This window comes from Clupea harengus, chromosome 5, assembly GCF_900700415.2.
Source record: "Clupea harengus chromosome 5, Ch_v2.0.2, whole genome shotgun sequence".
NCBI classification, from domain to species: Eukaryota; Metazoa; Chordata; class Actinopteri; order Clupeiformes; family Clupeidae; genus Clupea; species Clupea harengus.
Genome location: NC_045156.1, coordinates 30,206,251 through 30,221,603, shown reverse-complemented (window position 1 = coordinate 30,221,603; position 15,353 = coordinate 30,206,251). Strand labels below are relative to the sequence as shown.

Here is a 15,353-nt window from a genome sequence, read left to right as displayed (position 1 = left end):
TGTCGTTGTGACGCATGCGCGCGCGGCTTCGCTGTCGACAGCAGTCGACAGTGTCGCAAAATGACGCATGCGCAATGTGAATCCCCCAAAGGACTACCATCGTGTAGCGACACTAACTCCTACTGGAGAAGCCCCTGTCGGTAGGAAAACTGTATGATCAGGGAAAGTGTATTAAAACCGGATGTCGTCACTTTAAGCCGGTCTCTGGTTGGATAAAGCATAGACATATATACATAGACGCTCCATTGTCTGCTTCAGAACGTTGCTGCGACGTGCCAACTCGCCGCCATCTTGGGGAGGTAATGACTGGCCAGTAAACACATGCAAGTGAATGGGGGAGCTCCTGCTTTTCTGGATAAAAAGCACTATAGCGTTTACATTTCTCAACCGATTTCATTGATTTGTTTATATATTGAATGGTTTATGATCTACGAGGAATAAAAAAAAAAGTTTTGTCTCCATGTTACTTAGAATCTTGATAGTAAGGCTATAAATCGCCACAGGCATATGTACATACATCATATATGTCTATGATAATCGCTGCTAGACGCTCACTATTCTTGTGCTCCCACAGCTCATTCACTTTGAAATACGGAAACGAAATCTAAATGATCAAAATAGTGCTTCTTTAACTACTAATATTGAATTTGACTATCATTGAGAAAAACAGAACAGAATCTGCAAATAGCCTAGCATAGCATACTCAAACTACTGACAGAGGAGGCAAATGTAAACAACCATCAAACACCTGCTTTCTATATTTTTATAGCAGTGAAATACACACATTCAAATATACACATTTTTGTACATATACACAATTTGATATAAGCATGACCAAGACCATGCATAGTTTTCTTTGCCCTCCGTTATCGTACCTTTTCAAAACTTTTCTGTTAGCCATTTCTGATATGCAGTAGCTATGTAGATACTAAAGCTAGGTTCGTTTATTGTTTCCATGGTAACAGGAGCCGTCTCCGTCTTCGCTTTTCTGTTGGCCATTTCTGATATGCAGCACACGAAGGTACGGATAAGGAGGATAACGGAGGGCAAAGAAAACTATGCATGGTGAAATGAGGTAATTGGTTAGCTTAAATTGCAGTATCTTAGGCGAGCTAATTGACCTGGCTAGCTATAGCGGAATTAACAGTGCTAGCTTTGTGTTTGGTCATATAGCTTCGTAAAAGTTCAGTTAACAAGTCACTTGTGTGTTTAGTTGTATGACTTCGTAAAAGTTCGGTTAACAAGTCAATTGAGCATTAAGCCACCTGACTATAATGGGTCTATTCATATTAGCATGCTAACGTTAGACTTCTTAGCAGCGAAGCTAGCTAGCTACTATGTGTTCCAATGGATTGTTGGTCTAAGCGTTAGCTTCAGTTAAGACCTACGTGTACCACATGAACAACTAAACGAGTCAATGTAGACCTATAAAAAGTTGTGTAGATAGCTTTATTCACATAAGCCGTATAACTTCACAAAAATAATAATAATTTAAAGAAAACCGATCGTTTGCATGACAGGCGATCAACACAACTTCTCAACTCAAAAGTAAAGGTCCTTGTCCATTTCTGCTGAAAAGCTTTATCCAACCAGAGACCGGCTTAAAGTGACGACATCCGGTTTTAATACACTTTCCCTGATCATACAGTTTTCCTACCGACAGCCCCCTAGAAGGGCTGACTGCACACGTCACTACGGTTGCGTGCCCTGGCGGGGCGTGTATGTATGCAAATCCAGGTGCGTTTCATTTAAGAATCCTCATTCCTCAATCCGCACAGCTGAGAACACTTCGGCTGTGTAAGAACCAATTTTCAGGCGTTCATTAATAAGGTGGAGATCGTTTCTTACGTTGAACTTCTGAAGTCCGTAAGAACCCATTTCAGAAGACACTTCAGAACATTGTCGAAAAATAGGCACCATGAGTGTGAATACAGATCGCGAGGAGGAGTATAAAAGTCAGTCAGTGATTTCAATTTTATAAAGCTGGTAGAGGAAATTATACGTGTTCTGAGTAGTATGGAAAATAGTTGGAGGTGCCGGCGATGTTTGAGGGAGGGCCGGAGTAGGCCGGTATTTTGGACCATCCCAACCTCGTCGGCCCACCGGGTATTCCCCCGGTATCCCCGATGGCCAGTCCGCCCCTATTGCATTGCAAGCTTGCTCTCGTGTGTGTGTGCGTGTGTGTGCCATGTATATTGATCGTCTCGGCACACCTTTAATACTGCAAAAACATGCTAATTTTTTTATCGTTTTTGTGAATGTTGATTAAATGTTGATTAAATAATGTTGGCGTTTTTACTATGCCTGCACCACATTTTTGATAGCCTAAATGTAACATCTACTCTTACCAGTAGCAGTTAATCAAAACCATACAATTTAATGTTTTTTTATAAAGAGATACAACTTATATTGAGCAGAATTGAGTTCAGCCTATTGGTCCGGCACAGTCCCACTATCTCATGTGGCCCCTTGGGGAAATTAATTGTCCACCCCTAAGCCAGATGTAGGATTAACGTTAGGCTGAACACCTTTTTTACCGATAGGTTTAGTTAAAACAGAGAAATGAAAGCTGTTTTGATTCTTGTCTTTCTACCCTTATCATCTGCCGGTGAGTTTTTGTATTTTTAATTTCATTTAATGCAGATGTCCCTAAAGGTGGAAAAAGGTGAAACGTTTTTCTTACATAAAAAAGCAACGATCGAAGGGCTTGGTCTCGACCTGCTTACTCTCAATATTATTTGATTTCTTTACACAAGTTTATATTTCTCTATTTCTCAGCTTACACGTTGCCTTTCCTAAATTTCCCTCGGGATTAATAAAGTATCCATCTATCTATCTATCTCTCTTAAAACTTCCTCTTGAAGTTTTAAACGTTTCCTCTGGAAAACCTATAGATATAGGGGACTCGTTTCACATGTGGATAGTGTGGATAGTTTCAGATTTGAGATGAAACCCTCAGTAGCACAGTCTGCCTCCCATTTGGTGACGCGTGTTCTCCTTATAATCACATTGGCTGTATGTGACCGTAGTCTACTTCCTTGGTGGAATTGTCTCTACACTTCGTCAAACTAATTCAATTGTACGTCCTCGATGCCTTAAAATATGACTGAAGTCTGAAGATGTTTTGCTTTCTGAGAACTTCATTTTGAATGATACATCTGATGTGTTATTTTAATACTTGTGAAAATCACTTTGGGGTGGGGGTAGCCTATGACCATAGGCTATAAATGCATCAACCATTGTATCAGGATAGAAATAAAACTTCTCACTCCACCACATTCTGTCATCTTGCAGTTTTCCCCATAATGTAGTGTTGTCTTTCTGTGATCTGTACCTTTCAGTGAACCATTCCCTGCAGTTCTTCTACACGGTCACATCAGGAATCTCAAGCTTCCCAGAGTTTGTAGCAGTTGGAATGGTTGATGGTGAGGTCATCACTCAGTATGACAGCAACACACGAAATTGGGTTCCCAGGCAGGCATGGATGAAGGAGCATCTGGATCAGAAGTACTGGGACTCAGAGACCGAGCTGGCCATGATGGCTGAGGTGGCCCTCAATGCTAGCATGTGGAATTTAAAAGAACGCTTTAATCAGACTATGGGTGAGTTTACAGGTTATGTATTTGTCTGGACTATATATGACACTAAGCATCTGTTTCTTTTGTTTCAGAATTGCCAGTTTAATGGTTTGCCCTTCCACATAGTCTACACATAACATTCAATGTTAACATTAACTAAAATATTGATAGAATATGTAAAAGATGGTTATGCACAGTATGACCAAGATATCTACTATAGTTAGTGTGCTAACCAGCTAGCTGCTACCTGTCCTCTCTCATAACATCACTTTGAACCTCAAGAGGTTATAGTCACTGTAGCGAAAGCAGCAAGCTGTAGTTGGCAGAGCTATATCAAAGATGTTTAATAAGCCGATCCGTATAGCAAGAGAGTGCCTCTCCCATTGGCTTCAGTTTTTTTGACAGTATAACAGTGCATGGAGCAGCGCAATGTTTTGTCAACAGAGCATGAAACTCAATCATATCAAAAGAGTAAGGTGAGATGTTTGTTGTTTTTCATGTTTCACAAATATATACGAACAATTATTCAAATTGTAGATGTTAACAGCAGGTTGCATCATTCTCTGTGAGGTGTCAGTTAGAGCTTCGCCATCAAAAGCCTTCATCACATCCTCAGTGGTGGCAGTGAATAGAAAATCTTTTTTTGATTGTCAAACACATCATGGTCATCAGCAGCCAAAGCCAGAAATGAGAAAAAGCTCACCATGCTTGTCTATGAGCCCTACAGTTTTATATAATTATTATTTAGTTCTCTGCATGAGTCTACCTCAGTCTCCCCTCCTCTTCTCATCTCATTATATTCCATCCCACTGTCCACCTTTTTACTGGCTATACTAGCCCATCGCACAGACTGTACTATTTATCACTTTGCACTATCCTCACACACACAAGCACAAGTACTCTATCTTTGCACTATCCACACAAGCACATGAACACTATCTCTCTGCACTCTTTGCACTACTTTCCTCGTGGACATCAACACTGACACAATCAATGCACACTGTAATATCTGTATAATATCTGTATACACCCCACTCCCTGTGAACATGTTCTCCCTATGTGTATTGTTTTTCTACTGTGATTTGTATTTGTATATGATTTGTGTATGTATGTTTGTGAGTTAAGTTAAGTGTATAAGCTACTGGATGACCTAAATTTCCCTCGGGATTAATAAAGTATCTATCTATCTATCTATCTATCTATATATTCTTTTATGTAGCTTTAACAGACATGCGTTCATGTAACTAAACACTACACTTTAAATACATTTACTTTTGCTTATTTACTTTTGTCTATCAGGAGTGCATGTTCTCCAGAGACGGTATGGCTGTGAGTGGGATGATGAGAGTAACGTCACCAGTGGCTATGAGCAGTATGGTTATGATGGAGAGGACTTCATCACACTGGATCTGAACAACATGAGATGGGTGGCTGTGAAACAACAAGCAGCCGTGACCAGAGACAAATGGAACCCCTACGAGTCAATTTTGAATGGCAGGAATCAGTACTTCACCCAGGACTGCCGTGATTGGCTGAAGAAGTATGTTCAGTACGGGAACAATACTCTCAGAAGGAAAGGTACGGCAGCCCACACAACAATGATAACAACAGAGGCCCTACAGCGGGCTGCATTCCTGTGGTGGTGTAGGACCTCATGAAAAAACATCATGTTTAAAGGTCTTGACATGTGTTGATTCTGACATACATGAGTCTAATTGAGATTGCTTATTTGGGTGGCCATAGACATTACTTGACATGCTGAAGGTTAAAAGAAGACATTAATTGACATGCTGAAAGTTAAAACATTACCTCTATCTGTGCCTCTCCTCTCTTTGTACTTGACAATGCATAACTGCTGCCATTTTTCATGTCTGCTATGTCTTTAAATTGTTTTGTTTTTTATCTATATCTCCTCTCCTTCCTTCAGTCGCTCCTGAAGTGTCTCTGATCCAGAAGAAGTCATCTTCTACAGTGGTGTGCCACGCCACAGGGTTCTATCCAGCTACGGTGAAGATCACCTGGAAGAGAGATGGAGTAGAGATGCAGGAGGATGTGAATATGGATAAGCAAGAGACGCTGCCCAATGGGGATGGAACCTTCCAGAAGAGAGCTGAGCTCACTGTGTCACCTGAGGAGAGAAAGAGAAGTCAGTACACCTGTGAGGTGGAACACATGAGTGGAGAACCAACACTCATCACCCTGACTGAGGAAGACGGTAAGATTGTTCAGAGACCAGACACCATCAGCTACTGAGAGAGAACTGTTGACATTTATTTAAAAGTTACTGTTTTAACATTTCAAAACCAGCCATATCATTCTCATAGCCTACTCCAATACTATACATTTTATAACGACTTCATATCAGAGGAACTTGAAGGAACAATGAATAGTTTTGTTGTTAAACATGCTTTTGAACATACAGTAATTATCTATGTCTGAAGGCATTGTAAATAAACAGGGTTTCCCAATATTACTATTCATTTTGTTATATTTTGTTCATTTTGTTCTTTTTATTTTTCCAGATTGTCAACAAGTACATAAAAGTACCCCAAAGAAATAGATGATAAATACATAATGATTGTAGCATTATTGTAGGTCTAGAGGCATTTACGTAAAAAAAAAATACAATCATAGCATGAACAGAGGTCACAAGGTGAACATTTAATTTGTTTGTGAAAGACTGATTTTGTTATATCTGATGGGTTTTTTTCCCCTATAGGAAACACTCTTGTATACATTATTACTGGATGTGTGGTTGCAGCTGTTGTTCTTATTGGAGCAGCGATTAGCGCCGTGGTTATGATGATGAAGAAGATGAAGAAAAGTGAGTTGCCTTTGTCATAATTTATACAATTTCCACAATTATGTAAAATGCTCTCTGTGTGTGCTTTCTGTCATTGATGATGCTTTAGTGTGTTAATGTAAATATTCTCTATCTTTTAGACTCCATGAAGGCGGAACGTGACTCCATGAAGGCGGAACGTGAGTACATTTGTAAAAATCTGAAATACTTGCAATTCTAGACACTGGTCTTTGTGTATTTATTACTTTCGGATATTTAAACTTGAGATGTTTATAATCCGGAAAAAAAATGTGATGCCTTGCTTTATGTAGTCACCATTATATGTACAAATGAGTGTCTGTTTTCATCTTTTTAATGCAAATGCCTATCTGATTATTAGATGTGAAAGTGCTTGTCAATTTGTAGTAAAAGCAGAGATGAGAGGAGAAAGTAAAGTGTGGAATTGTGATTTTGAGTGTGCAATGTGCATTTTAGTTCATAGTGTGAATCATATCTTTATTTAACATATGTTTTTTTTCTCATCAGCGTCTGAAGTTTTGAACATGTACCCTCAACATGTCACTGACAATGACCATGACCATCCCCTTGAACCTGACTCTGCCTATGTCTCTGACAATGAGTCCGCTAAAAGTATTGTGTTAAACCCTAGCATGGCAATCCCAACACTGGCATGACAGTCCCAACACAGGAATGGCCGTTCCTAGTGGCTCTGTGTCCTCAGTGCCACAATCATATGCAGGGCTTTTGGGGGATCTAAGGTGTGGCCTACTCTGGACCTTTTTGGCAGGGGGGGTGACTTTCTGGTGTTTTAGGGGTCATGCAGACGAAGTCTAGTTTGCCTGAACTCGGAGAGAACCGTCTCCGGATAGCCCTATCGTGCAGACGAACCCCTGTATCCCCTGTATCAATTAAAGGTGTGGGGTCTCTGATGTGTGGGTGAATGTGAATGTGTCACTCTTTCTGTGGGGGGAAGGGATGTGGACAGTAGATCTACTTGAGGGGCGTTTGATAGGTCTGAAGGTGTGTGCATGAAAGCATAGGCACCAGACCCATGGTGTGACTGGAAGAGATCAGTTGATATATTGAAATATATGTGAAGCCTACAAATACACTGAAGACAGTTGATAGTATTTGACGCAGTGCCAGTATGCTTTTTAAGACTGATGTAAGGATAACAAATGTAATAACAAATTGTATAGAAATCATGTTGTTGTTGTTTTTCACCCCCTCTTCTGTTAGTAGATTTAAAGTCCTACCTGTCCATTACGTCACGTGTTTTGATGCGTATCCCACCTCCTCCCTATTCTCCTCCTTTTCACTACTAGTATAAGCTCACTTTACCCCTTATCCATAGCGGACATTACTCACACACACACACACTTCCGATGGGCGTGTTGTGTGCTGTGAGAAATTTTACATATGTCTGCAAGTTACTGCATCGCTTTAAGTCCAATGAACTATAGAATTTCTGCTATGGGCTTACCTTCTTTCTTTTTTAAATATTTTTTTATTTTATAAACACTTGAAAGCATTATTTCAGTGCAGTGCTTCAGTCGGATGGACTTCTGCTATGGGTTTACCTACTTCTTTTTAAGTTGTTAAAATAGTTTATATGATTATAAACTCATGTAAAAAGCATTCTTTCAGTTCTGTGCAAATGAATATGTTATGTCTTCCGTTTTTATGTTGCTGTGAAAGGACTGCAACAAAAAAAGCCATTTTAAGGCTTAAGATGTTTATACTGAATAAAGATATTTGGTACAAACACGTTTGTAATATGTTGTCAGAAATGCTACATATGCTTGCAAATTACTCCATAGCTTTAAGTCCAATGGACTTAATAGAATTGATGCTTTATACTTTACATATTTTCTTGTTAAGCTGTACGTGAAATTAATTTTTTATTTAATAATCGCCCGAAAGGCGTCTACTTCCATTCTTTCAGGTCAGTGCTGTTGAACTGGATATTGCAAGTGCATCCATGAATTCTAGCTTACTGCATGATCCAGCCATTGTGTGATCCATCGTATCATATCATCACCACCAGTGCACTGCACCTAATTAGATTCCTGTCTGGGGCTTGTGTCTTATCCACATACATATTGAATGCACAGACTAATCATTTTGCCTAATCTCTACATCACACAGTGATTAAACATTAGGGGGTCTAATCTCTACATCACAGTGATTAAACATTAGGGGGGTTGTTAAACAGAGCTTGACTGCTAGATATACAGACTCAATATATATAAACTTTGGGAGGACAAATAACATGTAGAGACTGGATGCAAGTTCTGAGAAAACACTCAATGAATTTATTTTGTGCAGGTGCATCAGCTTATATAGACAGTCACATGACACACACACCTGAAATCCATCAGCAATAATTGGGAGCACAATCAGTTGTCAATTATTCAATTAACAGGGGTCTAATCTCTACACCATACAGTTAATAAACATTAGGGGGTCTAATCTCTACATCACACAGTCATGTGTCTAATTTCCGAGGGACTGAACGTATGGTGGGCGGAGCTATGGTCGGGCTCTCTCTGTGTGTGTGTGTGTATAACAGCAGGGAGATTAAAGTACTCACTCTGAGCATTAACACTCGCACTGCCTCATGGGACCATTTACATCACCACACACATACAGGGAAGCACACAATCCCCCTGTACGCTACAGTATCATTATGCTTGTCACATCAACAGAGTGCCGGCATTCATATTATTTCTTTCCATCGAAAGATTCACAAATTCAGTATTTTCAGTGTTCAGCGTAGTCCATTCGAGGTTTAATGAAAGTGTGAATCACTTTTCTGTGCATTACAAAAGGTCAGCATTTTCACGTGTAGACAATGACCTCAGTTTTGCTTCCAGTAAATACTGATGATTCCCATAGTTTATGTTGTCTGACTACATGTGTCATACAACTGTGTCTGTCTACTTCACGACATGACTCGTTTTCTTGTCCTCAACAATATATTTCAGGAGGCCACTCAGTTAATGTCCAGCGGCTTACAACATACAGTCCCCTGTTCACAATAAAAGCACTGCTGGTGGCAACGTGCATAACAACAACTAGCTAAAGTAGGCCTGTTTTATTATTGGCATCGGCTACAGAACCAGAACTATAGTTAGTGCAGTATTGCTACAGATTCCATAGCAGTAGTTTGAATATTATCTGCCTGGAAGGGTTTTTCCATGCCAGTAGTATATCAACTGTTGTCAGAGTCGACTTGGAATGTAATCTTTTGTATTTGTGTCTTGCAACATAAAACACTAAACAAAAATTAGCCACAGAAAGTGGCAGCTAATTTTTTAACTCTGTTAGATTGGAAAAGTGAGTCAGATCCCATAGAGGCAGCAGAGAGATTCAAAGAAGACATTTTAAATAAACATGCAACTGGAAAGCCATTAAGTCTTGCCATGGATCTTGGCGACAGTGCAGAGGACAGAGAAAGGGCATCCATTTATTTTTATAAGATGGCTCATGTTGAGTGGGCTTCCCCTTTGAAATGCACATTGAATGGTACATGTCTTAGAAACTTAAAAATAAATATAGAAAAGTGTAGAATTTGACCTCTGTTTGTAGAGGTTGGGATAGCGATACATATTTATTAATTTATCGCAACCCTGTTTACAGTTAAATGAAATCACAAAGAAAATAATAAAAATATTAATATAACAGGAATCGAACAGGAATGTGCAAGCTCTGTGAAAGCAGTCAAAGAAGAACGATTACTTAGAATGTTCTTCAAGTTAGAGCAGTAGAGGTGTTTTGATCTTTATTCCATGAGGTTGCCATACTAACAGCAAACTGTATTGTCATAACTATATTTTCTGTTCACTGATGTATGCATTGTGTGTTTGGCTTGCTCAGGAGATCCAGCAATTGGTGATGGTGTGACTCGTCATTTCTTTCAGTCCCCCCTGAAATCATCTTCTACAGTGGTGTGCCACGCCACAGGGTTCTATCCAGATACAGTGAAGATCACCTGGAAGAGAGATGGAGAAGAGATGCAGGAGGATGTGGGAGAGACGCTGCCCAATGGGGATGGAACCTTCCAGAAGAGAGCTGAGCTCACAGTGTCACCTGAGGAGAGAAAGAGAAGTCAGTACACCTGTGAGGTGGAACACATGAGTGGAGAACCAACACTCGTCACCCTGACTGAGGAAGAGGGTAAGATTGTTCAGAGACCACACACAACTCATCAGCTACTGAGAGAGAACTGTTAAAAAAAGTATCATTCTTATAGCCTAAGCCTAATACTATACTATTATGTATAATTATATTATATAATCATAGAAAGAGGTCACAAGGTGAAAATTGATTATGAATCTTTGAAAACTGAATCTGAGGAATTGAAATGTGCAGTGAGTAGTTTAGTTGTAAAAATGCTTTTAAACATACAGTAATTGTGTATACAGAGTTTCCCAATATTAACTGTTCATTCTGTCCTTTTTATTTCTCTGCATTGTCCGCATTTCTCCGCATTGTCAACAAGTACATAAAAGTACCCCAAACAAATAGATGATAAATACATAATGATTGTAGCATTATTGTAGGTCTAGAGGCATTTACATAAAAGCCTCTAACAGGGACAGAATTTAACTGCTTGAATTTAATTAATGAAATAATTAAACTGTGAGAAAACGTTGTTCTATAAGGCGTGATAAAGCCTTGGATCATGGATCTGGATAATGGCAGGTGACTCAAGAGAGGAGTCCATGGATCTGGATAATGGCAGGTGACTCAAGAGAGGAGTCCATGGATCTGGATAATGGCAGGTGACTCAAGAGAGGAGTCCATGGATCTGGATAATGGCAGGTGACTCAAGAGAGGAGTCCATGGATCTGGATAATGGCAGGTGTCTCCAGAGAGGAGTCCATGGTCATGGATGTCCACATCAGCACTGAGGCAGGCAGCTGGGATGTTCTGTAACTGTGCCACAGCATTTATTTCCTCCCATGCATATTTTTCAGCCAAATAACTGAGAACAAATAAAACCTGAGCTCCAAAAAACGGACTTTTTAGGCATTGTCATTACTTTATCAAACATTAAAGCAACAGTATGTAGCAATTTCACCTTAAAATACCAGCTTCAAAATAATTTTGGTGGTACACTGTAATACGGAAAATGGCGTCTGTGCCACTGTCAATGCCACGGCACGCTTGGTATTGCACTATGTAACTTAGGTGGACAGGGCGCGACACCTCTCGCGAGAACTACGTAACGCTTTATGGCACCACCTCACGCAACAACTAAACCCTTCTGCAAGAAGGAGCTAGCTCAGTATTCTTTGTATTGACATCATGGCAGAGACGACGAGGAAACCAAGGAAGATGTTGGAGGAAGCGAGGAAGAGAAAAAGAGAGCATAACCGAGCAAGAGACAGAAAAGAGTCAGTCTCGGACCAACACTATTATGTGCATGAACAGTACACATGACACCTAGTGTACCGGTTTGGGTTTTGAAAATCTACAGTGCCCTCCGCAATTATTGGCACCCTTAGTGAATATGAGCAAAACAGGCTATAAAAAAATATGTCTTTGCTGTTTATCCTCTTGGTCTTTCACTCAGAATATTCACAAAAATCTTACCTTTTCATTGAAGTAAAATTATTGAAAGAAAAAAAAACTGTTGACATTAAATAAATATTTTTCCCCAAAACATGTGTGCCACAATTATTGGCACCCCTAGACAAATCTTATAATTAAAATCTAACTGAAGTATATTTACAGTCATTTTTTACATTTTTAAGTTCACCTGTTTGATAAGGAAGTCTTAAGAGGTCAACCATGACTTCCTGTTCCACTGGCGTACAAATATGAGGTGACACAGGCCAAATTCCATTAGTCATTCATCACTATGGGAAAGACCCAAGAACACAGTGACGATGTGCGACAGAAAGTTGTGGAGCTGCACAAATCAAGAAATGGACACAAGAAAATCTCTAAAGAGTTGAAAATACCCATTTCCACTATCATGGAAATAATTAAGAAGTTTAAAGCGACAGGAGATGTTAAGAATCAGCCTGGAAGCGGACGTATGTGTACATTGACCCCACGCACCGTGAGGAGGATGGTTCGACTGGAAAAAGAATCTCCAAGGATCACAGCTGGAGAATTGTAGAGGTGAGTTGAGTCTTGGGGTCAGAAAGTCTCCAAAACTACCATCAGACGCCACCTACATCACCACAAGTTGTTTTGGAGGGTTGCCAGAAAAAAGCCTCTGCTGTCAATCAACTACAAATTAAAGCGCCTACAGTTTGCCAAATGTAAGTCAGACTTTCAATGGGGCCGAGTTATATGGTCAGATGAGACCAAAATAAAGCTTTTTGGCAACAAACATCAAAGGTGGTTTTGGCGTAGACAGAAACATAGCCATACAGAAAAGACCCCCATACCCAATGTGAAGTATGGTGGCGGATCTTTGATGTTGTGGGGCTGTTTTTCTTCCAAAGGCCCTGGACATCTTGTTAGGGTACATGGTATCATGGACTCCATCAAATACCAGCAGATATTAAATGAAAACCTAACAGCCCCCTCCAGTAAGCTTAAAATGGGCTGTGGTTGGACCTTCCAGCAGGTCAATGATCCGAAGCACACCTCAAAATCAACACAAAAATGGTTCACCGACCGCAGAATAAAGGTTTTGCCATGGCCATCACAGTCCCCCGACCTAAACCCCATAGAAAATCTGTGGGATGAGCTGAAGCCGAGTCTACAAACGTTGACCTCAGAATCTGAAGGATCTGGAGAGATACTGCATGTAGGAATGGTCTCAGATCCTGTGCCATGTGTTCACCAACCTCATCACGCATTATAGGAGAAGACTCCGAGCTGTTATCCTGGCAAAGGGAGGCTGCACAAAACATTAAATTAAGGGGTGCCAATAATTGTGGCACACATGTTTTGGGGAAAAATATTTATTTAATGTCAACAGTTTTTTTTTCTTTCAATAGTTTTACTTCAATGAAAAGGTAAGATTTTTGTGAATATTTTGAGTGAAAGACCAAGAGGATAAACAGCAAAGACATATTTTTTTATAGCCTGTTTTGCTCATATTCACTAGGGGTGCCAATAATTGCGGAGGGCACTGTAGTCATGTTCATCTACCAGACCGAGTAATTGGAAACTCAAAATTGTCTACTATGAGGGGTGGAAGTAACTAAAATGGCTTGCTGTAATCAATAAAAGCCAGTTGGGTATTTTGAATGATGAATGGAAGACAGTGGTTTATCAAATCAATTCACAGTTTATCACTCTATTTTTCAATTCACATCCATTTTTACCCCTCTGTTTTTCAATTCACGTGCATTTTCATCACCTCAATTTTTATCAATTAACTTTTTTTTACTTTTAACCTTTATAGTCATTGCAGCTGTTTTTAAGTTTTTGGTATTCCAATAAAACACTTAATGTTCAATTTGTTTATGAAAATGTTTGTGAAGCAATGTATTTCCTCAAAACCTTTCACTCAATGTGGAATCATTATTGTTATTCTGAAGTATTTTGATTCAGCCATTAGCTTTAGAGGTGAAAACTAATGTGTCAGGGCTCGGCTGTCCTATTCAGAGAGTACAATTCTTGTCAAGCCAGTTAGATTGCAGGGCCTTAATCCTTTAGCTTGTGGATGCTACTGTAGGTTAGCCAGTTAGATTGTAGGGCCTTAGCCCTTTAGCTGGTGGATGTTACTATAGGGCGTATTCAGTCACGTGACCCCTATCCATAACAACAAGCTTTGGCGGCCATGTTGGGGTCCATGCACGGCATTGTTTTGCTGTGTTTTATGCCGCTCTTCTCAAGAAATGACCATCATATCCTGAAGGAGACACAATTTCAGTTCAAAACGGTGTGCCTTGTGATTATGGTACTCTGCCTCATTGTTGGATGTGGGACTAGAACGGGTAAAGCGCACACACACCGCAAAAAGGTTAGGTTGTTTCATCTTGAATCAAAAAAGGATCGATTCCAACCGCTGAAATCTTTCTTTGGAAAAGCAGAAAGACATGAGGTTGCAGGCCTCTCGCATAATCAGACAGCGGACACGCTAGGTCAACTTCTTCTGACATTTAATAAGTGGACCCCAAGATGGCATGATTGAGCCACGCGAGATGCTGACGTCACATGAATACACCCCATAAGTTAGCCAGTTAGATTGCAGGGCCTTAACCCTTTAGCTGGTGGATGTTACTATAAATTAGCCAGTTAGATTGCAGGGCCTTAACCCTTTAGCTGGTGGATGTTACTATAAATTAGCCAGTTAGATTGCAGGGCCTTAACCCTTTAGGTGGTGGATGTTACTATAAGTTAGCCTGTTAGATTGCAGGGCTTTAACCGTTGAACTATGAGGTGTATTTCAAGGTAAAAAGTAGGTTAGAGAAAAACAAAGTTATTAAACTATTTTAGCACAGGCATTCTCCATTACCCTTTGAGGAGGTGATCTACTTCATACTCTTATTTCAGATATTTCTATAAAGGATCCCTGTGACATTATTGTCCTGTCGTAGAAGCTTGATGATGACTTCAGAAAAGTTTTTGATGGTAGAATATTAGGCTGTTATGATGTGTTCATGCACATGTTTTGATGTATGTTGTGATGATATTCCTTTTGCTAATATTAAGGGGCTCTACATTCACATTTAGTCATTTAGCAGTTCTATCTTAAGACAAGAAAGAAAATGAGGACATAAATCCCCTTTTAAAAAAAAACCCTGGTAAACCTGAACTGAGCGGATTAATGGGGTGAGGGGTGATTATCAACTTTCTCTCATTTTTGTGCATACAAATCCATGTGTCCTTATCTGACATATCAGTGACACACAAGAACTGCACTGCACTGTTTTTAATATATAAGTGACCTCAGTACTGATATGTGATGCTTTGAATGCCCACAGCTTTTGGCCCCAACAATCAGAACAAATCGCCTGAGCAGAAGAGACGATAACTGCTGCAGGCAGACCAGATTC

At 39.8% G+C, this 15,353-nt stretch overlaps 1 protein-coding gene and 1 long non-coding RNA gene across 2 annotated transcripts; both read left to right on the top strand.

Annotated features, from left to right (window-relative positions):
* The first annotated feature begins 955 nt into the window (after positions 1-955).
* LOC105896587 (major histocompatibility complex class I-related gene protein-like) lies at positions 956-5,831 on the top strand. The gene is made up of 4 exons (XM_031568588.1): positions 956-1,021; positions 3,359-3,602; positions 4,878-5,156; positions 5,506-5,831. The coding sequence occupies exons 1-4, from the start codon at positions 956-958 to the stop codon at positions 5,829-5,831; spliced, it is 915 nt and encodes a 304-aa protein (XP_031424448.1).
* A 557-nt stretch (positions 5,832-6,388) lies between these two features.
* On the top strand, positions 6,389-8,298 carry LOC105908554. The gene is made up of 3 exons (XR_004163773.1): positions 6,389-6,402; positions 6,522-6,560; positions 6,907-8,298. It is a non-coding gene; the product is annotated as an uncharacterized LOC105908554 (long non-coding RNA).
* Positions 8,299-15,353: the final 7,055 nt, after the last annotated feature.